The following is a 24,890-nucleotide window of genomic DNA, read 5'->3' on the forward strand; positions in this document are numbered from 1 at the left end:
GGTCCATAGTATAAGTCTATTTTCAGATGTTCTTGGGTTTATCCATAAAATATTTGTCTTCAAAAACTTGCATCATTGTACCAGTGTCTTCAAAAACATGCATCATTGTACCAGTATCATGGGTTACTATATTGCATAAATTGCTTACCAAATTAGAGGTGGACATACTTTTATATTTTATAAAAGAAAGCCCTTGTAAATGCATATGTTATCATTATAATGCTAAGGGCCAGCAGGTGCTGTGGTGGTCATATTCACAAGGAGAGTAGTGGCTGTACGTATAGGCATAGTGGAAGTGGTAGTATTCATGAGGAGAGTAGTGGCTGTAGGCATAGTGGAAGTGGTAGTATTCAGAAGGAGAGTAGTGGCTGTAGGCATAGTGGAATTGGTAGTATTCATGAGGAGAGTAGTGGCTGTAGTATTGGCTGTACTCTGGACCCAGGCTGGAGGCTGGCCCAAGCTGAAGTAGGCATAACCCCATGTATTAGCTGCCAGGTTGACCACCAACAGACACAAGATGTTCATACCTATACCAGTCATCATCTGGAAGGAGAAATAAAACATGGGAGTGTTCCTGAGGGCAGTGGTGTTTACACAGCAATTTCTGTCTTACTGACATTTTAATATGCCTTTTTTCTCTTTTAAGAAAGTTGGGGATGGGGGAAACATGCAGCGGTGCTGGCCATTTGTGGCTTGCAACATCTTGCTTGCTTATGTCACTCTCATAATTTCGTTCAAATCCATACTCTTATTGTAAAAGTGACAGCAATGCCATGTCCTGGCATCAAAGATTTTGCAGCTACAGCCAGATAGACCTACCATGTCTTTTATCTTGAGATGACCATAAGCAAAGACCACAGCGTTGGGTGGGGTTGCCACTGGCAACATAAAGGCAAATGAGGCAGCCAGCGTTGGTGGGAACACAAAATATATGGGGTGGACTCCAGTTTTGATTGCCTGTAATATGCACTTTGAATTAAATAATGGCCCTTTTTAAAGGTTTAAACTAGCTTATTAAAAATAACATGAAAGTGGATGTTCACTGAAGCTTATATTTGTTATATACTTTGTTATATATCATTTAATGACAGGTACTTACAACATGGCAAATAAATAGATTCTGGGATGTTAACCAATACAGTCAAAATATGCCTGTGCTCAAATATAGCCCATATCACTAAAATTGTCATAAGAAATAAATAAATAAAGACATGTTCGTAGATACAACTATTCTCACCAGCTCTGCAAGTATAGGAATCATCAGAGTAGCAATGGTGGTATTGCTGGCGACCTCGGTGAGGAAGCAGACGGTGGTGGTGATGAGGAGGAGGAGGACCAGGGGGGACACGGTGTCCAGGGAGGCCAACGCTCCGCCCACCAGGACAGACAGGCCAGATCTCTGGAGATGGATATATCAGAGAATATTACCAAGAAAATAATAGCAGAAAATAATACCAAGGTATGCGATACGTCTTTGTCTTAGAGACGAAATATGAGTATTATGGACTTAAAAGCGTACGTAGCTAGGTCTATCTCTATAGCCGTAATTTTACCTGCGCACTTTCTGCGATTGCGAATCCCCCTCCGAGCAGTAAAATAACACCCCAAGGCATCTTCTGGTGGACGGAAGGCCAGTCGAGGAGGGCAGTGTGAGGACTGGGATTTTCACTGGCTGCAACAGTTTAGATGCCTTCAAACATTTATTTGTCAAAGTCGACATATTAAACATGTATTTACGTATATAGAACAATTGTCACGTATAACAAACAAACTGTTTACAGGCGTTATCCTGTTATAAAAATTTTTATTTTACTTAAATAAAACAACAGACAATAGATCGGCATATCTTCAGTACTATCACATTGGAAACTCTGCATCTCGTCACACTGGACGTACTAAAATTGAACAAAGAATTCTCTACCGGCTGCGTCCCTGCAGCAGAAGACCCGGGGCCGGTGACTTGGCGCCATGAAGAGCAGTATGGTCACTGCAATGGCGGGAACGCCGTCACCAACGTAACTGAAAATGTGCGAAAAAGCAAAAATCCTCAAGACTGTCACGTTACGGAGTTGTCCTCTCTAGGCACTTTATTGTAATTTTATATATAGTTTTTCACCATTATCTTTTAAAGCTGATAAATTTTCATTGAGGTTTTGCTACATTTGGATGACACGAATATTATTCTATTCACAAGACCTTCCAAACGATTAAGGTTCTATATACTTATATTACCCTTTTCTTTACTTCTTTTAATTAAAATTAAACCAACGTACCCTTTTTTGAACAAATCTCCCCATCCTGCCAAGTCTCTGGTTATCCATAGGACTGCCAGCAGCAGAAAATGAAGGAACACCATTACCTCAGCGAAACTGAAGAATAAACGACCAAGAACTTCCACCAGAATATGACAAACTGATGATAGCATATAAACGTTGGATGTTTGATAATTGCAAGAAGATTTAGAAACATTATATTTATATATGTGTTTTCAAATGAATTGCAAATGGCTGTCAAATTATTAAAATACGGTATCTATTTTTTAAAAATTTGGTTATAAATACCTGATCGGTCCTAAGTCTTTATATTGGGCTCGGATTACTGTCTTTACGCTGCTGTCTGTTTTAACAGACCTAAAATAGACAGACAGCACAGACATAATGTAAGTCATACTGCAAGACTGGCCACAATGGAACAGAGCAGAGACAGCAGACAAAAAAAGAACGGCGACATTTTTTTAATTAGAATACGTGCTTCGAAAAACATGCATTACGTATATGATTAGGAAATGCTGTGTTTGAAAAATCAGAACATTCAGACTTCATTTATTGGGAAAATGTATTCAAGTACGTTTTTAAACAATTTTTTCATAAATATTTGTTGAACCTTCTCTAAATTTGATAATCGTAAACGATACTACTTCCATAGACCATTTATACATACAAAAATTTTTAACCAAACCTCAACACCCTTCCCAAGAAGATTTATTTTTACAAGAAGTCCTGTGGCCAACAGAACTTTTTTATATATATTAAAATTTTCATCAATATATCACAGTAAATAAGTTTATTATATTTTTCTGATAATACCTGCATCTGAAGTAGAAAAGTTGGAGGTATATCCAGCTCAGAAGAAGACAGATGGCAGAAGTTGGCGCGGCAAAAGCCATCCAGCTGGCAAATGTTATGGGATTGGTGTCGTCATTGTCTTCAAAGATTCTGTAATAAATAATGGCAGCAAACTTACCGACACGTTTTGCAAACTGCGCATGGTCTCCTTACGTAATCCCGTAAGTACGTTTCTTTTCAGGAAAAAGGAAACATTGGTAAACGATGAAAAATTTGTGTTGGGCAATTTATCTCAGTCTGATCTCCGCAGTTTTCTTTAATAACCCATAAATGGCAATATGTAGCCAAAGTCGTATTTTGAATACAAGAATACTTGAATTCTGTAAAAATTAGAACGTACATGTCCAATTGTCCCTTCATGACCAGGTTAGGTGGCGTCCCTGTCAGGCTGGCAATCCCGCCAACTGTGGCTGAGTACGCCACAGCAATACACATACATTTACATAGTTGTTTGTGGTCACGGTCAGGATTTCCCTCTCCCATCTCTGTGAGGTGTGCAGTCGAGCTGGAGACTACCATGTTGAAGTTAGTGCGAGTGACGGCATCTTCTCTACGAAACATTACAATTTTATAAAACTTATAAACTTACTTCATTACATGGCGTATGACTTTGCGATTTTCTTACAATCTGTATACTTGTTTTAAATCTCACCTCATTTGAAGTCTGATCTTTGCAACCACGAGTGCCAGATTTCCAAATTAAAGATTCCTTTCAAAAAGGGAACAAGGACGCTAGTTAACGCTCTTACTGGAATCGCATTGAACCAACCACTGCATAACCCAACGCAATCACCTCAGCAGACATGATAGCACGAAAATTCATGCGTTAGCACTCCTATTGACCGTTCTGATATGTACTGGCTGTGATACTGTCAACAGAGTGCTAACGCATGAATTTTCGTGCTACAGACACAAGTGCTAGGCAACACAAACGAGTGAAGCGCAATACATATATATTAGCAGTGAATCCAGTTTGCACGCCAACTGCTTGATAACAGATAACAATGATTAATAATGGGTACATACGAACTGGCCTTTGGTTGTCCTGTCGTTCCTTCCGATAACACTTCATTTTCAGTTTCAGTATGTTCGACAGCGTCCTCGAAAATGCCTTCATTTTCTTTTGATATACCGGATTAATAATAATAATAATAATAATAATAATAATAATAATAATGGTATGAAAAAGGTTTATATAAATTTACAACCATCTATTTGTACATATTTACAACCACACAGGAACATGTATTATCGTTTGGTGCGACGTTGTTTTTTGTTGTCCAAAAATCTATGAAAAGCATTTGCATGATCTGATAAAAAGTATAGAACCGTTAGTTTGTATGAATTAAAAGTAAAGTCTGTCGATAATAGAAAGTTCCTGACATCACAAATACTAATACGGGCATAATATACCACCTGAATGATCTTTAAGTTGGTCTAGAACTGCCTGTACAATGGGTATCATCATGGCCGTGGAGGCTGTGTTACTGATCCACATGGACAAGAACCAGGTTGGTGCCATGAAACCTAGCATCAACCTGAAATTAAACCACTGCTATCACAGAACTGACCTGACCACGCTCGGCTGTCACCTTGATTGGATAGTAAACTGTTGTCGTAAAATCGCTAAATGATATTAAAACCCGGTGCATAAACTTGAAAACCACCTAGGACAACCTTAGACTGCCACATTAATCCAATACAACGCAAAAATAAACTATAACAAGTGGTTAAAGCCTTCAAACCGAATGTCGTAAAGTCCCCATATACCTCCATAGAGACAATAAAATAGAATAAGCTTCTGAAACAAGAAAAATCCAGTTCCAACATAATAATCGAAATAAAATACTGCCGGGCATCGGAGCGGCCTAAAACTTGGCACGCTTACCGCAAATACTGCAGGCTACATCATCCCGTCGCTCGTTTGTAAATTCCGTGCATGGCATACGCACAATCAAACCGTATATCCAAATTGCACCTCTGATGTTTGAATTGGTCCTCTCTAACCTACCATTACGAAAAAGAAGCCATGCCATTGGACAATGCGACCTCTGCGGTTACGTCATTTCCTGAATTGGATTGTAGAGAGGACCAATTCAAACATCAGAGGTGCAATTTGGATATACGGTTTGATTGTGCGTATGCAATGCACGGAATTTACAAACGAGCGACGGGATGATGTAGCCTGCAGTATTTGCGGTAAGCGTGCCAAGTTTTAGGCCGCTCCGATGCCCGGCAGTATTTTATTTCGATTATTATGTTGGAACTGGATTTTTCTTGTTTCAGAAGCTTCTTCTATTTTATTGTCTCTATGGAGGTATATGGGGACTTTACGACATTCGGTTTGAAGGCTTTAACCACTTGTTATAGTTTATTTTTGCATTGTATTGGATTAATGTGGCAGTCTGAGGTTGTCCTAGGTGGTTTTCAAGTTTATGCACCGGGTTTTAATATCTTTTAGCGATTTTACGACAACCGTTTACTATCCAATCAAGGTGACAGCCGAGCGTGGACCTGACTATAAATTAATTCAAATTAGATCAAACATCATCAGCCAATGGTAATTACTGGGTGTAACTCAAACATCCCTGGAACCTGCAACAGGAACCAACTGGAAACCTGCAACAGGAACCAACTAGAACTATATTTCAACCCTCACACCGATATTATGCAAACAATCTGCTATTCTACCAATGCTTCTGAGCGCAAATGTAACATTTTAAAGAGCCATTACAATAGTTACAGTCTCGGATTGGCTCCAACTGTCCCCAGAATCTTCAGAGCTATGCGTTGGTGCAGGTTCCATTTTTCAATGGCAATGGCCACCGACAGTCCTCCCATGAATAACATTATAATATCCTACAGCAAAAAAGCAGCAAAAAAGACATATAAGATAAAGGTTTTAAAAACAAAAAGTAACGTTGAAGTTTGTTGAGGAAAATATTCGTAATAGCATCCAATAGGCCTAGTTTCAAAAATCGTTCTGATAGTTTAATGTGAAATACAGCAGGTGATTTGTCAAAAACAAACAAACAAATACAATCTGATCAGGTAAAGACAGTCACCTTGAAGTAAAGAGGAGCCACTTCTTTTAAAGGCAACAGTCCTAGCAGCGGCATGAGGACCACTGGCATAAGTGCAGTCACTGCTATGGGTATGGCCTCTGTAAGCCAGTAGACGGCCATCAGCATTATTACATAGGCACACAAACCTTCTGAGTGCTGGAACATACCAGACATCAAGTGACTAAACACAATTTCTAAACATGTCTTTGACAGAAGGCAACAGTGATTTTTTTCATTTCAATTTAAACCATTTTATAATCCTTTCATTTGGTAAAGACAACGTGTTTTTTAGATGTGTACGATATTTGTTGTTTTGTGTTGTCTCTAGATTACACGTTCAAGTTATATTTACACTGTTGGTTTTCATCAGTTTTAAAGCCCATTGCAAACTACCTCCCCTTGGTGTACGTAAACACTAATTTTGAATAAGAACATCCAGAGTGAGAATTTTAATGTTCTTATGAACCCTACCATGATTAATCATGAGTTATTATTAGTATTTCACTATGTAGGGGTTATCAAATGCGTAGAAAGTTTCAACGATCAAATGTGACCTACCCCCCCCCCCGTAAATTAAATTTTTAATGAAATGAAAAGCTAAAAGTCAAAGGAACGTTACTGTCACTTTAAAAACATGTGGATTTAAGATTTTAGATAACATATTATTTATAAAACGAAAAAATAAATTGATTAGTTTGTACCTGTTACAGATTAGCATCCTTTTGTCGTTGGCACCTTGTCCATTGTGAAAACAAACGTGCAGTGTCTGTCTTACACTGAGAGACTTGGGACGGCAGAAAAATTTACGAGGATACCACACGTTATCCTTAATGTTCTACGCACACGACAAAAGCGCAAAACCGTGTTCCAATACAGCTTAAGATACCCTTTTTTGTTAGATAATTCTCTGAAAACCACTTACCTGTGAGTGAGGTGTTCCCAGAAAAAGGGGCAGGGGCAGGAGTAGTAATGGAGTAATTATTATAACCCATGTTTTTCGCAAATCCCATATTTCACGTAGAATCAGCATGGTTGAGTTAGATTAATGATTCTTAAGATATAAAATGTCGACTTCTAGGCTACGTCTAATTGAATACTGGGCCGACAGGTAATGTGCCATGAATTCATGTTAAACTTTATGCATGATAAAACAAATCCACTAACGATTAGAGTTAGAGCGAGAATAAAAAGAATTCATCTCTGTATTCGTTACACGTCATATTTTGGAGCAATTTTTTTGCTCCTGAAGTAGAAGTACAGGTGTACGGTGATAGGAGTGCCTCAAAATGAGCTGAAATAACAATTAGCCTTTATTTTTATTGAATACATAGGCCTATTATAACAGTGCAGATGAACTGCTACTTCCTATATTTACTGCAGTGAGACGTAGAATGCTAGAACGGGCTTCTTAAAAAGCTAACGAAATTCCGTTTTCCATTGAATTAACTTACACAGCCCTATAATTAAATGTTCTATCTAATCTGAAATATAAAAATAGTGATTTCATGGCGGCAAACACCCCCCTTTGACATCACTGTCTCTTCTATCATCATTTGATACTGTTTCTATCTTATCATAACTCTAAACTGACAACAAAACGTTAAGCTCTTTAAAGGTATCCTATGCAGGATTTTTACAACAAATCGAATTTTCCTCAGAAAACAAATTATCCTACTGACTAATCATAGCAAGACCTATCCAAACACTTGGATTCGATGTTTTATTCCATTTCTAATTTTAGTTATTTAGGCCTACATCAAAATGTCTTCTTCTTAGTACATTAATTTAGACTGTCATGTCTACCTGTACATTTGAGAAGTAAATATCGATATCAGGTAATTTTTCTTTGAGGGATTTTATCGTCTGAATTAGGAAAGACAAGTAGCTCTGCGGGACATGCACTTGTACATGAAAATAATAGTGAAAATTCAAACTCGGATAGTATACCTTAAAATAAACGTTAACAGGTGGCGCCACGAGGCACCATTGTGCTGATAAGTCTTGGTGACTACAAGATAAGTACCAAGAGATGGCGAGCTATTATCTTGTATTACATGTCAGAAGTCGACAGAGGAAGTGTTATCAATGTTTTAGAGAAGGAAATGTTTGTCACAGGGGACCATCATACGTAATACAGAAATATACTCGGTAGAATTGAAATCGATAAAGAGTTTGGCAACTTTAGCATCATACATTAAAATTTTATGAAATAAATGGTAAACGAAAAAAGTATAGAAGAAGGGTATAAAAATCATGTATTTTATCTTTTTATATAAAATATTTATCAGACAATTAAGGAACATGGGTGCTCACATAAAAAGTATTAATATGACGTTTGGAATGCTTTATTATGTAACTGATGACAAGAATTAAACTTAAATTTAAAAACTGTACTGTATGTATGCATTCAAACATGAAAATATTACTAATGATGTATTAACATATTTTAAATAATAATAATAATAATAATAGGAATTGGTAAAATAATCTACATGATGTGAGCAATTTTTAATCTGATGTGATACATTTTTAATAAATTCTTGTTGTTTTTCCTGGAAATTGAGATCATCCTGGAACATCCTCAGTACCCAGTAATATTGGAGTGCTGTAGATACAGCCAAATTGTGTAAACAGAACAGGGACCATCCTTAATTTCTGGCTGAATGCAAACTAAGCTATCCATGAATATTTTATAAAATACTGTATGAGCGTATTCAGGACAGCCATATTTAGTCCGCAGATCAGTTAGTCCATGGATCATCTGTTCTGAATGAACTCTACAAATATTTTTGAAAAATCAATGTTTATAAAATTTTTATGTAGCTGAATCAAAAATGTGAAGAAATCTTTTTGTAGTGTGAGTCACCACAATCTACAATTGTCCATAATGCTCTTTAATAATCAGTATGAAAATTAGTATAATCTTTATGTTAGGCCAGTGCAGTTTTGAAAACTGTAGATGGTGCTGGCAAGGCCTGTAAATGCTGGAGAAGTTGGAACTGTTGTATGCTGATCCTTAACCCACTGTGGGGGTTCTCCCAGCTTAAAGAAGGCCAAGCCCCAAGTATTAGTTGCCAAGGCAACCACCGCAAGACACATGATATTCATACCTATCCCAGCAACCACCTGCAAGTACCACAACAGAGAAGCAAAGATGACTTCTGAAAGCCATGCACAGAATTGCTAATTGACTAATAATTCTAAATACTGTATGAGCGCATTCAGGACAGTCATATTTAGTCGGCAAATCAGTTACTCCATGGATCATCTGTTCAGAATGCACTCTACAGATTTTCTTGAAAAATCAAATTAACAAAATTGGCAGTCTATAATGTTCTAGTATATGAAAATCAATGCAGCTTAATTCAGTTAAAGTATGTCATTTAGATTTTTCAACATATCCATTAATTTTTTTTTTACAAACCTATTCAGATAAAATGAAGATTGCTTACCATATCCCTAACTCTGAGAGTCCCATAGGAGAAGACAATAGCATTGGGTGGGGTGGCCACAGGTAGCATGAAGGCAAAGGAACAGGCCAAAGTGGCAGGAAATATAAGGTAAAGGGGATGGACACCTATCTGGATGGACTGAAAAGATACAATGTATCTGATGTAGTAACAGAAAATGAAATTGAACAAAAATGTTACATATGTTCCCCTTGAAGAATTATCAAAAGTATTTTACCATAGATAACAATTTGCATTATTTTAAATAGTAAAAAGGAGAAAAAAAAAACATTAACATATATTTTTCACAACCCTTAAAAGTTCCCAAGCATGTATTTAGTATATAATCTTATTTCTGATAATGAGAAGGCAGTAATATCATACTCACCAGTTCTCCCAGTATGGGTATAATAAGTGTGGCTGTGGCAGTGTTACTGGTCACTTCTGTGAGGAAGGCCACTATAGCCCCCAGTATTACCACCAGTGCAGAAGCTGGTATGCCTGCAAAGGTACTGAGGGCATTGCCAACTAAAGAGGACAGCCCTGACTCCTAGAATCAAGAGCAGACAGAAATGGCAATGAAAAAAGATGTCACTTATGTGACTTATATGTAGGTTACACCACTGTGGCCAAGTTTTAGATAAAGATTATACACTCAATACATCATAATATATAAATTGCAAGATAGTAAGAAATAATAATTATTAAAATAATGTTACCTTGGCAGCATGCACCCACCAGGGCAACCCCCACCTAACATCACCTTGGCAGCATCAGCCAGGGCAAACCCCCCACCTAACATTACATTGGCAGTATAAGCCAGGGCAAACCCCCCACCTAACATTACCTTGGCAGCATCAGCCAGGGCAAACCCCCCCACCTAACATTACCTTGGCAGCATCAGCCAGGGCAAACCCCCCACCTAACATTACCTTGGCAGCATCAGCCAGGGCAAACCCCCCACCTAACATTACCTTGGCAGCATCAGCCAGGGCAAACCCCCCACCTAACATTACCTTGGCAGCATCAGCCAGGGCAAACCCCCACCCAACATTACCTTGGCAGCATCAGCCAGGGCAAACCCCCCACCATTACCTTGGCAGCATCAGCCAGGGCAAACCCCCACCCAACATTACCTTGGCAGCATCAGCCAGGGCAAACCCCCCAACTAACATTACCTTGGCAGCATCAGCCAGGGCAAACCCCCAACCTAACATTACCTTGGCAGCATCAGCCAGGGCAAACCCCCCACCTAACAGCAGGACCACACTCCATGGCATCTTCCTGTTCAGGGTGGCCCAATCCAGAAGTGAGGGAACTGGGGAAATCTCACTGGAATCTAAATTAATGAGATATTCAAACTGCAACATTTTAAAAGGACCAACAGTTTAACACCTACCACTCAAACAATATTTCATTAAATTCATTTATATCCATGGAATATTATTGAAAAAGAAGTTGGACATTATAACACTGGATAATAATTTCCATTTGAAGTGGTTCACAACTGTCACAAAAGTGAATTAATGACCTTCCATAGTGATCAACACTATGGATTTATGCAATTTAAAATGTGAATTAATTTCCAAGCGACAAAATTTTTAAGTTTTTACCATATACTTACCATTTCTATCCTTGCAACAGAGGAACCTTGGTCTCTGGCTTGGCCACATGAATAAGGAAATGGCAATCAGCATTGCAGGGGTGGCATCTGTTACATATCTGACAGGAGAGAGAGAGAGGCATTTTTCCATATACTGGTGCAGCTTGTACCAGCATTTTGTATCATATTCTTATTTTACATGTAGCTGTGTCACTAAGACAACAAAACTATAAAAAGACAGAAAAAGAATCATTTAACTGATCTAAACGAGACTTACTTGTCAGGGAATAACTTTCCCCACCCTGGTGCGAATCCAGGATCTCGTGTAATCCACAGTAGGGCCAGCACACCAAAGTGAATAGAAACTAAGATCTCTGCAAAACTACAATATGAAAAGTGGAATACTTGTGGTTTTGTCTGTTCTTTATCCAACTTTAACAGACATTAGTTTTTATCAGTTTAATGAAAGTTAAAAAATTTATATAATGATATAGTAGTTAGCAAAATACAAATTTTGTTAAAAATAATAATATGCATTTCGGAAAGTTTTAAATAAAAAATAAAAATTCTGATTTCATTTGCTTTTGACATAATTCTGTTCTTTTTTTTTACAAAATATTTGTTATAATTCAAGTAATTCAAATATAAAAATAAATTTAAAAATAATAAACTGCATCTCCTCTGCGATCTACCTATTCCAGTCTATTTATTATTAAACTTAATTTATGGAGGGTAAAAAATTGGTTAATATAAAATTTGTCTTTCCTCAGGTACCTGATTGGTCCCATATTGGTATATTCTTTCCTTATCACTTCTTTGACACTTTCATCTCCCCCAGCAGGCATTCTGAAAGTGAACAAAAGAAATTATAAAATGAAAACTTGTGCTGGGATATTGTTCATTTGATTCACGCAACATCCTTTCTATGTTCTGTTTATAATGTGCAGTATCATTCATCTGTAACTGCCATTTGCCAATTAAGTGATCTTTATAATGAAATAAAAACCAGTGTAAGATAACTGTTCTGCTTACCTGCACCTGAAATACAGTATCTGCAGCCAACCCCAGGCTAGGACCAGTGTTACCATGGCAATGGGGAGACTGTACACCAGCCAGGTGCCAAAGTTCAATGTCAAGGACTCCTCTGCGCCATATTTGGCATACAATCTGGAAAAAATATCCAACACCTCAGAATGAAACATTTGCTTGGACACAAACACAGCTGTTAAGTCAAGTATAACTTGACAGATACAAAAACCATAGTAATTACATGGTGTCCAAAATTTATCTACTGCTAAATCAGCAACAGATTCACTGAGAAATTTGCAACAGAACCAAATAAAAAAAGGTTTGAAATGTCCAAGAAGAATAACTGAATAAACAACAATGTATTAAAGGTCATTTGAATTGTCTGTAATACTCTGTTTTTGTAATTTAAACTTAATTTGCCCAAGAATAATTTCAATAATATAGAAAATACTTATTACTCTCAATATTACATTTAACCACTGTGAACTATGACCCTATATTTACTGGCCCTGTAGCTAAAACAGAACCCCTACTTAGTGACCAGCCCCTTCATGACCAAGTTTGGGGGTGTTCCCGTGAGAGTGGCTATCCCACCAACACTGGATGCATAGGCCACAGCCAGCAGCATACACTTGGTCATCCGCTTGTTTTGTTTCTCAAGCTCATGGTCTCTAAGAAGTGTTGAAGAGCTTCGTGTTGAAGGAAGCTGAACAGAGGAAGGTTCACTTGATGTACAGTTTACATCTTTCCTGCAATTGATATATATACATGAGACTGCAGTAAAATTAAACTAAGCAAAAATTTGTCAAATTTTGTTTTGTTGCATAATGAAAAAAAAAAAGATTTTAATAGTAAGGTAGTTAATCTTTAATAAAAATTTTCAACTCTAAAGGTTTCTAAAGGCTTGTTTATGCTAATAAAACACTCAAGTTAAAAAATTTGATGTAAGTACACACAGTTCCAGTTTGAGGCTGTCATGGCTGGTTCCTGCTGACAGCTGCTGTTCACTGCTGTCCAGACTGAGAGCAGGGTTGTCTATGCCTAAAAATATATGTGAGTAAAAGTTAACAATCAACAACAACAAACTATAACAATAGGTTGAACTAATTGCTGGCCTCCTTTGATCCTAATAGAAATGTCTTACAGTTTATAGTGAGTTTTGATATGAGTGCATGGATTGATTTATGATTTAAATTGTTCTGATATGAAATAAAATTAATTACCTGCTTGTAGCTTTGCAAGCTCATGCTCATACAACTGATCTAGAACTGCCTGTACAATGGGTATCATCATGGCAGTGGTGGCTGTGTTACTGATCCACATGGACAGGAACCAAGAAGCAAGCATAAACCCCAGCATCAACCTAAATAGTTACTTTAGTTTTTACTTTCACATTAAAATCACTTATCAATATACTTGAAATATTCTATTACTGTAATTTTACTTTCAAACTGTAATACTATTCTTAACAAATACCTTAATTCCTACATAAAACAAATGGATTACTTTGGCTAAATATTCAAATTAAAATTATATTAATTGCTTTGAAATTCTTATTTTGCATACCATCTAGGTGAAGATCCAACAAACATGAGAACCCGTAATGCGATCCTCTTGTGCAACTGCCACGTCTCGACAGCGACAGCAAGTGTTAAACCTCCAACAAAGAGCATGCTGGTGTCCTACGATTGGTGAACAAATATACAATAAATGTTATACAATTAATAATAATTATCATGTTTTAAGCAAAATTTTCTCATTAAAATGAATTTTCTTTGAATTATTTACTCAAATGCCAATTTTATCAATAAAAAATTCTTACATAAAACATTTAGATAGAAATGATCTTTTCTTAATGTATTAATTATACAGTATATACCTGTAAATAGTTGGCACAGATGTCTTCTGACTGGAGGACCCCCAGCAGAGGCAATAAGATGACGGGAAGGAGAGCCGTTACTGACAGCGGAATAACTTCTGTCATCCAATATACTGCCATTAACATCATAGAATAGGCGCATTTTCCTGCTTTGGAGTGCTAGGGAATTGTTTACATAAAAGTATATTATTCATGAAATAATTTAATAAAACATTTCTTAGATATATCATTATAATAGAAAATGTTGATAATCTGGGATTATACTTCTACTGATAACAAATTAAAGTACTGAAATAATTCAATATGTAATCATGAAAAATATTCAAAATGAAAATGGATCCAAGTGCTCAGAAAATTTCTATTTTCATTTGTATCAAAGTTCAAACTGGTTAATTAAAACAAAAATGGGTTAATTGCTAACTCTTTAAAGTTGATTTGAAAATATGTAATTACAATGAACAAATCATATCATGAATAAATGTATATTAGTAAACCAGTGTGGAAGTTTTTGTCCAAAAAAATGCCCATATAATCACTGGGACAGGTTTTTTTTTTTCAAAATTAACTCTCTGCCTCATCTAAAACACAAGCTTACAGAATATCCTAACTACTCAGCACATGTGACTTTACAAAACAAGTGTCTTGTGAAAACAAATGTAGTATCACGTACACAGACAGCTCAGGCAGTGGAGGGGACACTGCAGGTGAGACTATGCATTTGCAGGCATAGGTAGCGTCTTAACATAACAGCAGCTAGAATCTTGTCATAATAGAAATATTCAGTGTCAGCCCAAAACACACACATACACACAAAGATATAAGAGTGTGTTAAGAAAATAAAGTGTACCACAAGCACATGTATGAAAGCATATTTTCAAAAGGTTTTCAAAAACTTTCTATACAGCTATTTAATTTGACTGGATCTGGAGTAACAAACAAGATCTGGGTTGTACATGTATTAGTTTTTTTACAATATAACTGTTCTACGAGTACATGTTCAGCCACACTATAACCATAACTTTTAATTCATTTTATTTCTACCATCTTTTTACTGTACATCAAGTATGGACATAAACATCTCTCGGCGGCCATTACATGACATTAATCTTGTAAAAATGCTTTTTTTCTTTTATGGAGTTAATCCATGAGGATTAAACTGGTCACTGTTACAGGTAAACAAGCCACAAAAAACTTTTTAAATATTTTATATTTATAAATGTCCTTGTGTACAAGTTGTTAAAAGACAATTCTACATGTAATTGACAGGTATTACAACTTCTGGTCACTTTTAAGTTAATTAAGTTAATCAAAATTAACTTTAAAGCCTACCTCAGGATGCGTAATGGACACAGCTATGGGCACAGGAAGGAGAAGGAAAGGACTGGCCACCATTATGATGCTCTGACGGAAAGTCCAACACTGGTTACAACGGCCCATCATGAAAACAACGGTCAAAGCGAACTGTCCTCAGGTATGGCTGATTTGTCTTCACTAGAATACATGCTGATGAGGGACAGTCTTACTAAGGTATTACCTAGCTGTTGCATTGGCACACATGACTTTGTGTTAAGTGTCTTAACCTTAACCTTGTGTTCTCTCCACACTTTATTTACATACACATTAATATGAATGGTTTCCTTAAGGCACTCATCCGTGAAATACTACCTGACAGAGGGGGCAGTGAACTAAATACACCTGTGTAAAAGGTATATTGTATGCATTTGAAAATGTCCCTTTATAATCATATTTTTGTTAAAATGTCTTCCAAAAATTTTATTATTTTCCAATTCAGACTTTGAAAATGATAAAAAAAACCCGCCAAGTTATGGCACCTGATAATGATGTTTAGCTCTGAAATGTCAGGAAAACACGGCATTCTACTGGTAAATGACTCAGGAATCACTGAGAAATAAATCATTTTATTAAAAACAAAACAAAACAAAACATGCAACCTGCAGGGACAGGTCGATCAATTACTCATAAGGATGAAAGTTGCTTTTTTCTTGAGAAGAAAAATCCCAGATTGGATACTTTTGACTTGCCTTTTTTAGATATTACCAGTAAGGATTCATAGAATAATCAATGTAACTGCATGAATACTAAATGTTTGTCAATAACACATTCATGAAATCAACATAAACAGCTACTGGTACAATTTATACTCATCCATTTTTGACAGAATTTACAAATTTAACACTATACCTGGGTAACATTATAGCAAATGTTCCACTGAAATGAACACTTTTATAAAGATAAGAATTGCATATTTGTGATTCATTAACCTTTATAATAAAGATATGGTAGATACTAGTATATATAGTCAACACTGTACTTTGGTAAATAACCTCTAGCATGCCTTAAACTTAATGTTGAAATAATAATAATAATAATAATAATAATAATAATAATAATAATAATAATAATAATAATAATAATAATAATATTGTTTATTGAGCACTAAATGCATGTGTACATGGTTTGACATTTGCTGGCTCACTAATCTACAAAGAGTAGTATATATACATGTATACAATGAGGATAATAATGAATAATAATATGTTGTTTGTCTTCCTTCAAGTAACATAATAAGAATTATTCTCAAAAACTAAAAAATCAAGAAAGATAACAAACACTGCATAAGGGAAAGCATTTTTAAAATTCAAATCATATTCCTTAATTTTATAAGTCTTTACATAAGTCTCATCATTTGAAAAAAAAATAATACCATGGTTTACTGGGAACCATACAGGGCCTTAACTTGTGTTGCAATTGACTTCATAAAATAAAGACAAAAATGTGTGCAAAGCAGCAGAGGAGGTGTGTATGTATTGGCAACAAAGAAAGCTATTCTATGAATCTTTACAACATAAACTTTTCTTTCAATATAACTAAATATCTTTGAAAAAATTCATATTAAAAGTTTTCCTGTAAAAAGAATATATACTATGTTGTGTCCTGAGACCAGAAATTAAACCCTGACTACATTTTAAAGAAGTGTTTAAACTGCACGTGGTATGTTATCAATAATCTTTGTGCATTTACTATTTCGATGATCTACCAGTATTTATCTACAATAAGCTTCCATCATTTTAACAGTTTCTAAACAAGATGAAATAATGTAGATTCCCCACATGTGGATGACCTGAACCCTGATAATATGAACAAGATAAATATGACCTCAACTTGTTTGAAAATCTCACTGGAGATTCTGGAAGCAAATTCCTTATTGCTCATTAGTGCATGTATTTAACACACAATGTTTAACTATGAAGAAACACATTGCTGTGGTAGAAAGTCCTTTATACCACATACAACATATGTCTCCTGTTTACTGAATGAGAGAAAAGCTAGTACATCCATTGATGTAAAATGTATCTACACATTGGTACAGGTAATGTTTGAGGTCTTGGATGACTCCAGTCAGTATTGTCTTATAAGCCAGTACAGTTCAGAGATAGTGTGGTATTGATAATTGGCATTGGTGTGGTGTCATTTCTCAGCTGAGGTAGCTGATCCAGTTTAAAGAAAGCCATTCCCCACGTGTTGGCTGCAAGGGTCACAATGCCCAGACACATTATATTCATACCTATGCCAGTTAATGCCTGAAACAACAAATTCCACATTTTTAAATTTAAAATTTCAGAATTAAGTCTACAAAGATACTATAGTTTTTAATGACAAAGTAATCAATAGCTAATAGTTACAACTGGCTGAAGGTATTTTTTTATTCTGTAAATGATTCTTTAAGAATATGAAAATATACATATAAAAACAATTTTTAATATATAGAAATCACTATTATTCAACATGTATAATATTCAGAGAATAAGAAATTGAGAGAGATGCATTATAACATCTCTGTGAAACCACAAAAAATTCTTCGCCTTGAACACTCTGGTAAAGTGGATAATAGTCTTACCATGTCTTTCAACTGGAGATGCCCATAGGCAAACACAATGGCATTGGGGGCGTGGCCACAGGTAACATGAAGGCAAAGGAGGTGATCTTACCATGTCTTTCACCTGGAGATGCCCATAGGCAAACACAATGGCATTGGGGGGCGTGGCCACAGGTAACATGAAGCCAAAGGAGGTGGTCTTACCATGTCTTTCACCTGGAGATGCCCATAGGCAAACACAATGGCATTGGGGGCATGGCCACAGGTAACATGAAGCCAAAGGAGGTGGTCTTACCATGTCTTTCACCTGGAGATGCCCATAGGCAAACACAATGGCATTGGGGGGCGTGGCCACAGGTAACATGAAGGCAAAGGAGGTGGTCTTACCATGTCTTTCACCTGGAGATGCCCATAGGCAAACACAATGGCATTGGGGGGCGTGGCCACAGGTAACATGAAGGCAAAGGAGGTAGCCAGTGAGGCTGGGAAGATTAGGTACAAGGGGTGAACTCCTATAGCAATGGCCTGGATATAAAACAAGAATGTAAGAGATACTATAAAATATTAATTGATTATATGCTTGTATTAAAGATAATTAATTATCACTGATTTATCAGTTATTTCCATTTGTAGCCCATTGCTAATGACTTGAAAAATAATGAAAATGTCTACTACATAATACAGTATATCCTTTTAGTTGAAACATATACCAAACAATATGTAATGAAACATAATATCATTTATAACACATTTCACCCAACCTAAAATAATGATACTGGAAAAAATCGCCATATGCATCATTGTTCAGAGAGTTTGTTCTATAAGTGTGTAAGGAAGTAGAATTTTTTCTGATATATGACAGGACAAAAAAGTAGATATATTTAATTTAGCAACCTCAATTCTCAAGTTTCATTTATAGTATATGCTTGTATTCTTACCAACTCTCCAATGATTGGAATAGTAAGTGTTGCCGTGGCAACATTACTGGTGACCTCTGTTGCCGCAGCAACCACTGTGCAAATAATGAGCACCAAAAGTATGGGATGGATGCCTTTCAGCACAGTCAAAGTGTCTCCTATCAGTGAAGACAGACCTGACACCTGCAATGGAGGAACAGCAATGGACGCAAAATTAAAACAATAATAACAAATAATATAAGCCTCCTGTATCTTTACTGCACAACTGATCCTTATTTTAAAATTAAAGTAAATTGCAAGAATGTTTGTTCAAAAAGCAAATTTTGGAAAGCATGTAATATTCTAACCATGCATTATCTAAATAAAATTATATGAACAATGTACCCCTTACTATGGCCAAAAAAAGAGCTATTTATTATATATTCATAGATATTTCTCTGATAAATTTTGTGCAATTCTTGTCCAGCAAAAAACTTGGCAAATTGATGAATCAGATGTATATACACAATGTACCTTAGCAGCATCTGCCAGAGCAAAACCTCCACCTAGCAGAAGAACTACACTCCACGGCAACTTCTCATGTACTGCAGGCCACGTGAGTATAGGGGGCGCTGGTGCAGGGTCAGATAGGTCTTGAAAATAAAAATGTCTGAATTACTTATGACTTTGTTTAACAAACTGATATTGGTCAGAAATCATGATCCATAAAATAAGCACTTTTATGGTATTTTGTGGCCACCCCAGATTTTTCAAAACTTTTTAGATTGATTTTTGTCTTAGATTTTTATTAGGGGTTTTAAGAATAAAAATACCACCAAGAAAAAAATAGTACCAGCATCCAGTAATGCAAGCAAAATCACTTGAGCTCAGTAAACTCACTCAAACAGGTAATGGCCACAGTGAGGAGGAAGGACCTTTTAAGTATAAAATTTACTGCCTATGACCAAATATATGTAACAAAAATGTAGGCTGTCAATTAAAATGTACGCAAGACTTGATATTATATCCTAAAAACTGTACCATCTTTGGTATATAAAGTTGGCTTCCTACTGGGCATCGCAAACAGTAAGACAGCAATAGCTATGGCAGGAGTTGAGCCAGACACATAGCTGGAATTCATATACATACAGTTACTGCACAATGTTTAAAATAACTCTTAAGCACCACTTCTATCTGATCTTTCAGAATATTTCAATTGGGCAAATAAAATTAAAAATGGTGATATAAATATGAAAAGTACTTTATGACAAAATGAAACTGACAAAGCAATACCAAATTTCAGGATGAGACTTTAACACACAAAAACAATGTCATATTTGGGACAAAAAAATGACTGAGAACTAAAAACATACCCTTCTGTGAACAAATCCCCCCATCCTTTCATAAACCCTGGCTGCCTCAGGAGCCACAGGAGAGCCAGGAGGGAGAAGTGAACCAGAACCACCACTTCTGGAAACCTGGAGGGAGAAGACATGTTTAATTTTTTTTGTCATAAATCAATGATGACTTAAAATTAATGTAATCGTGTCTTTTTGAGTCTGAGGACAAAAGGTGCAAATATTATCTAAAATATCTTTTGTAAATTATTGGTAAATGTTTCTGACAAAAATAAATTCAGCAAGATTTCTCACATTCAGTAGGCAGCAAATAAATACAATCACATACAAAAAATAAAAAAATAAAAAAGAAAATAAATACTGGTAATTAAATACAATTAATATAAAAAGCAGAAAATTTAAAAAGAAACATACGATATTGGTCCAAGTTTGGCATATTCCCGCCGGATGATACTTTTCACCCTTACCCTATCTTCTAGACCTGCTGGCCTACAATAACGATACCAGTCTTATCTACAACTTTCAATTGCTCAAATGTATGTCAATTGTATGAGTATATCAAATACTATTTCATCTATATCTATACTTTAACACAAGAAAAGTAATTCCTTTCTATTAGAAACAAGTAAAAAAGAACTCACAGTAAAAAGTGGAAAATTTTCAGGTAACTTTCAGGTTAGAGCTGAGTGATTAGAGTTAATTTACTTGCAACATCCCAGGAACATAAGTTGTAGCCAACACCAGGCCAGTAGCAGACCCAGCACTGAGGCAGGGAAACTAAACACTATCCAAGAGCTAAAGTTTACACCTGGAACACCTGGCTGTTCTTCATACCTTGTAAACAATCTGGTTAAGAAAACAGCAAATTATCTGAATGTCCTTTGGCAATAGGAAAGGAAATTGCAGGTTTGGCAAAATTATTACAAAAGAAATGAACAATTTTAAAGAGAATTGGAAAAACCAGAAAGCTGACAATTTCAAAGGGAGAAGAAATGGCAGGTTTATTTTAAAAAATGAAGTTTTGGAGAGACTGAGAAAAAAATGTGTTTATTGCAATATGTAGTGTGTGTATATATATAATTTTATTTAGTTTTGGGTAAACTACTTATTGAATTTATAAATCGACACAGCTTTGATAAAAAAAAATATTCACTTTTAGGACAATCCTTCACTGGGGTTGTCTGAAAACTTACATGTCCACTTGTCCCTTCATGACTAGGTTTGTTCCTGTCCCAGTGAGTGTGGCAATACCCCCCATGGTGGCAGAGTAACACACGCACAGACACAGACATTTACACAGTTTCTTGTATGCTGCCTCTACTTCAGGGTCCTGCTTTCTGTCCTCTGAACCATCAGCGGTGAATACTTCGACCTCCCTATCTCTGTTTAAAGCAAAAGTTTTTAGTGATCGATGCATGTGCCAGTTGAATCTTTAACCTTTAGTGTTAACACCATAACTCAATCTCTTTGTAAAATATTTATCATTTCATCAATCTCTTTATACAAATTATGTAAATGAATCCATGAACTAATACTGCTAAAACAATGTCATACACTTTAAATAAAGCCTTCTACTGGTTAAGTATGTGACAATACATTCAAGTCTCAAAGTCTGCTGAGAGAAAGAAAAAGAGAAAGAATTAAAGAGAAAGAATGAGCTGGTTGAGAGAGTGACACTCCATTTGTCAACAAGAGAATACAGATAAAGATTACACATTGCACCAATTAATCCAGTATCTGTATGGTGTTTTAGAAAGATATGCAAATTAAGATACACTTTCTTTCCAGTCTTTTCTTCTACAACATCATCTTTATCCATGGCAGAGTTACTGCTGCTACCATTTTCCTCTGCAATTTCTATTCTTCCATAGGAATGTTCTTTCAGTTGATCTAGAACTGCCTGTACAATGGGCACCATCATGGCAGTGGTGGCTGTGTTACTGAGCCACATGGACATGAACCAAGTTGGAAGCATAAAACCCAACATCAACCTATATTGAAAATAAACATTAAAGAAAAATTATGTAAAGACCTTATATATAACTTAAAATTTATGGATAAATATTTCATGGATAAAAAAATTAAGGCACTGAAAACTTGCTTACCATCTTGGTGAAGTTCCCACCATCATCAACACTCGAAGAGCAATTCTTTTGTGGAGTTTCCATTTTTCAACTGCTATTGCAACTATAACACCTCCAACAAATAACATGATGGTGTCCTAGTGTGATATAATGTGACATTATTATCAAAATGTGTCCAAAAATAGTATGCATGACACAATATTGGCATAAATCTATGTTGGTTGTCAAAGTTTGTCATTCCTGAACCAGTAAAATCCCAGAAAAATTCACACAGCATCCACCAGAGAATCCAGAGTATATACATTTATGTAGTACCTTGTTCTTTTTGGGTTTTTTTGCTGCAAACTCTATTCCACGACACATACCTTTGAATAATTTTTGCAGAGTGGCTCAGACTTCATCACACCTAGCAATGGCATCAGGATCACTGGGAGAAGAGCAGTGACAGCCAATGGGATCACTTCTGTCACCCAGTACACCGCCATTATCAGCAACGCATATGCACAGTTGGCTTCACGCCAACGCTTTGTAAATAAGGATTTACAGAAAAAAGATTGAAAAAACAGGAAATTTATCTTTTATAAGATATATTACTTAAAGAAATATACTGTAGGAGACACAAGAACAATTGTAATGAAAAAGATGGCATGAATAAAAAATCATTTTGTGTTCTGAGTTGAAACAGACATCCTCCTAAAATAATCATACCTCTGGATATTGTATGGCTACCACAATGGGAAGTGGTAGGAGCATGATTGGAGTGAGGAACAGGAACAAAGAACTACGGAACCACCATAGCTGCTTGAAAAAGTTTGGACAAGACATTCTGAAGTTTTCTGCAGATACCAAAGTGAAAGAAGGAGCTGTCTGTCTATTGTTTCCTCTCCTAGACTATTCTTGTCATGTCCTTGTTTATCATTTATCCAGAAAAGTCTCAGTGGTCAGGAGCTCATTAAACAGTTCTTCAAATGCTGGCAAAAATATTGTTAATCCCAGCATGCAGTGTGACAGCCAGTCTAAAATAAGTGAAATCAAAATTTTAAAAAAGTTTTTAAACATAAACCTGAACTCTTCCTCATGAGCAGCTTATATTACTGCATTGCACAAAATTCTGTCCATTCAATGCTAATTCACGACAAATGCATCTACACATAAGTAAGAACATGACTTTGCATTAATAATGGACAAGATCACTGGAGTAGATAACATTCCAAAAATCCTCACATCCAAGTGAAACTGCAAAACAGTATAACAACTGACAAGTGTCCTGAATGACCCACTTTAACTCCATAGAGCCCATTTATAATCATACAGTGACTAAAAAATAATTTGCTAGTTTTGATGATTATGTGACTTGATATGTTGTAAATGGGAGTTGTCATATTCTAGCTGTGGTTTCGATGTGAGCTAGAAACCTTCCCTGGACCCAATTAATGTGCACTGGTACCTAAGTTTTTTGGTCCAAAATCTTTGTTTGCAAACATATAGGACATATTTGAAGTTGTCTGGATGATAGTTGCTCTCCACCCAGAAAATTATATTGCTGCTTATTATCAGGGCTTACATAAACACTCGTCAACTTGCTGTTTATATGCTACAAATTATCAAGAAGGAATTTTATGTTCTTGAAAATGTTCCCTAAATTTGCTGCAAATTTGCAAGAATATAAAATTACTCCATTACCTGATAAAACTGTAGGTTTCTTTCAAAAATACTGATAACTAATCTCATTTTTTGACATTCACCATCATCTTTAACATTGGCAAAGTGTTTTTTAAACATTATTGATAAATATATCAGAAAATTTTTCCTCTATTAAAATCTTCTTCAAGACACCAGTCAGATCAAAATGACATTAATCCCATCACCACACATACACCTGACAAACTTAACCAGACAAAATGCTTTACACACCAGTTATCTGCACACTTCTATTTCCCACTTTTGAGTATATATATGTACCTGTAAGTTCAAAGTCAATCTGACTGTATTCATTAATGTATACACTATGAAACAAACAAAAAATACATGTATTTTTTAATCATATATGCAAATCTGCTGGCCATTTGCTTTGGTTTATATTAAGAATTACCTACCTAATTAACCACTTACCTGTTTGGACTTCTTATCATCAAGGACTTTAAAGCTGCCCAGGAAGTGATGAAGTGCTAGGTCATGAAACTGTCTCCATTGTATGTCATACTAAGACAGCACCTTACCTGTGGGGCATTAGGTCAACTCCTGCTGTTTTTTCTCCTAACAGTCCATTATCTTTATATAAAATGGAACTGATTCAATATTTTTCTACCCCTGCAAGACCTTGATGTCTATTTGAACATTTAAAAAAATAATTGGTCATTCTAATGAAAAGTATCTAAGATATCTACATGTATATTGCACTGTCTATTTGCTCCGTTTTGCTATTATTGCCATTTTAATCAAAACAAATGTTGAATCAAAGCTATTTTATGTTAAAACCTGATGCCCATGAGTGACCTGCTCTC

General features: G+C 35.8%; 4 protein-coding genes across 6 annotated transcripts; all 4 read right to left on the reverse strand.

Annotated features, from left to right (window-relative positions):
* Nucleotides 1-57: 57 nt before the first annotated feature.
* Nucleotides 58-7,745, reverse strand: LOC106173903 (Na(+)/citrate cotransporter). Its single transcript, XM_013555234.2, has 14 exons — nucleotides 7,113-7,745; nucleotides 6,191-6,346; nucleotides 5,869-5,984; nucleotides 4,542-4,663; nucleotides 4,152-4,245; nucleotides 3,466-3,675; nucleotides 3,087-3,215; nucleotides 2,562-2,630; nucleotides 2,274-2,369; nucleotides 1,922-2,019; nucleotides 1,554-1,672; nucleotides 1,238-1,399; nucleotides 820-957; nucleotides 58-543 (listed from the first exon to the last, which is right to left on the reverse strand). The coding sequence occupies exons 1-14, from the start codon at nucleotides 7,218-7,220 to the stop codon at nucleotides 223-225; spliced, it is 1,938 nt and encodes a 645-aa protein (XP_013410688.2). The 5' UTR covers nucleotides 7,221-7,745; the 3' UTR covers nucleotides 58-222.
* Nucleotides 7,746-8,424: 679 nt separating this feature from the next.
* Nucleotides 8,425-18,323, reverse strand: LOC106173859 (solute carrier family 13 member 2). Of its 3 annotated transcripts, none has more exons than XM_087000629.1 (15): nucleotides 18,070-18,323; nucleotides 15,480-17,752; nucleotides 14,151-14,309; nucleotides 13,838-13,953; nucleotides 13,495-13,634; nucleotides 13,228-13,312; nucleotides 12,805-13,020; nucleotides 12,275-12,409; nucleotides 12,017-12,088; nucleotides 11,520-11,624; nucleotides 11,264-11,361; nucleotides 10,860-10,978; nucleotides 10,028-10,189; nucleotides 9,643-9,780; nucleotides 8,425-9,316 (listed from the first exon to the last, which is right to left on the reverse strand). In XM_087000629.1, exons 2-15 carry the CDS (start codon nucleotides 15,588-15,590, stop codon nucleotides 9,116-9,118), a joined length of 1,857 nt encoding a protein of 618 aa, XP_086856755.1. In that variant the 5' UTR covers nucleotides 15,591-17,752; nucleotides 18,070-18,323; the 3' UTR covers nucleotides 8,425-9,115. The 3 variants fall into 3 exon arrangements, with proteins under 3 accessions (XP_086856755.1, XP_086856754.1, XP_086856756.1); XM_087000628.1 differs by having other exon boundaries at nucleotides 18,161-18,318; XM_087000630.1 differs by lacking the exon at nucleotides 11,520-11,624 and having other exon boundaries at nucleotides 18,161-18,322.
* Nucleotides 18,324-18,603: 280 nt separating this feature from the next.
* Nucleotides 18,604-21,719, reverse strand: LOC147764938 (Na(+)/citrate cotransporter-like). Its single transcript, XM_087000639.1, has 7 exons — nucleotides 21,496-21,719; nucleotides 21,008-21,148; nucleotides 20,717-20,791; nucleotides 20,318-20,422; nucleotides 19,986-20,074; nucleotides 19,479-19,597; nucleotides 18,604-19,148 (listed from the first exon to the last, which is right to left on the reverse strand). Exons 1-7 carry the CDS (start codon nucleotides 21,717-21,719, stop codon nucleotides 18,951-18,953), a joined length of 951 nt encoding a protein of 316 aa, XP_086856765.1. The 3' UTR covers nucleotides 18,604-18,950.
* Nucleotides 21,720-21,839: 120 nt separating this feature from the next.
* LOC147764939 (Na(+)/citrate cotransporter-like) lies at nucleotides 21,840-24,847 on the reverse strand. Its single transcript, XM_087000640.1, has 4 exons — nucleotides 23,095-24,847; nucleotides 22,752-22,910; nucleotides 22,408-22,523; nucleotides 21,840-22,293 (listed from the first exon to the last, which is right to left on the reverse strand). The coding sequence occupies exons 1-4, from the start codon at nucleotides 23,209-23,211 to the stop codon at nucleotides 21,840-21,842; spliced, it is 846 nt and encodes a 281-aa protein (XP_086856766.1). The 5' UTR covers nucleotides 23,212-24,847.
* Nucleotides 24,848-24,890: the final 43 nt, after the last annotated feature.

This window comes from Lingula anatina, chromosome 1 (assembly GCF_051362555.1).
Source record: "Lingula anatina isolate TDL-2025a chromosome 1, LinAna3.0, whole genome shotgun sequence".
Taxonomy (NCBI): Eukaryota; Metazoa; Brachiopoda; class Lingulata; order Lingulida; family Lingulidae; genus Lingula; species Lingula anatina.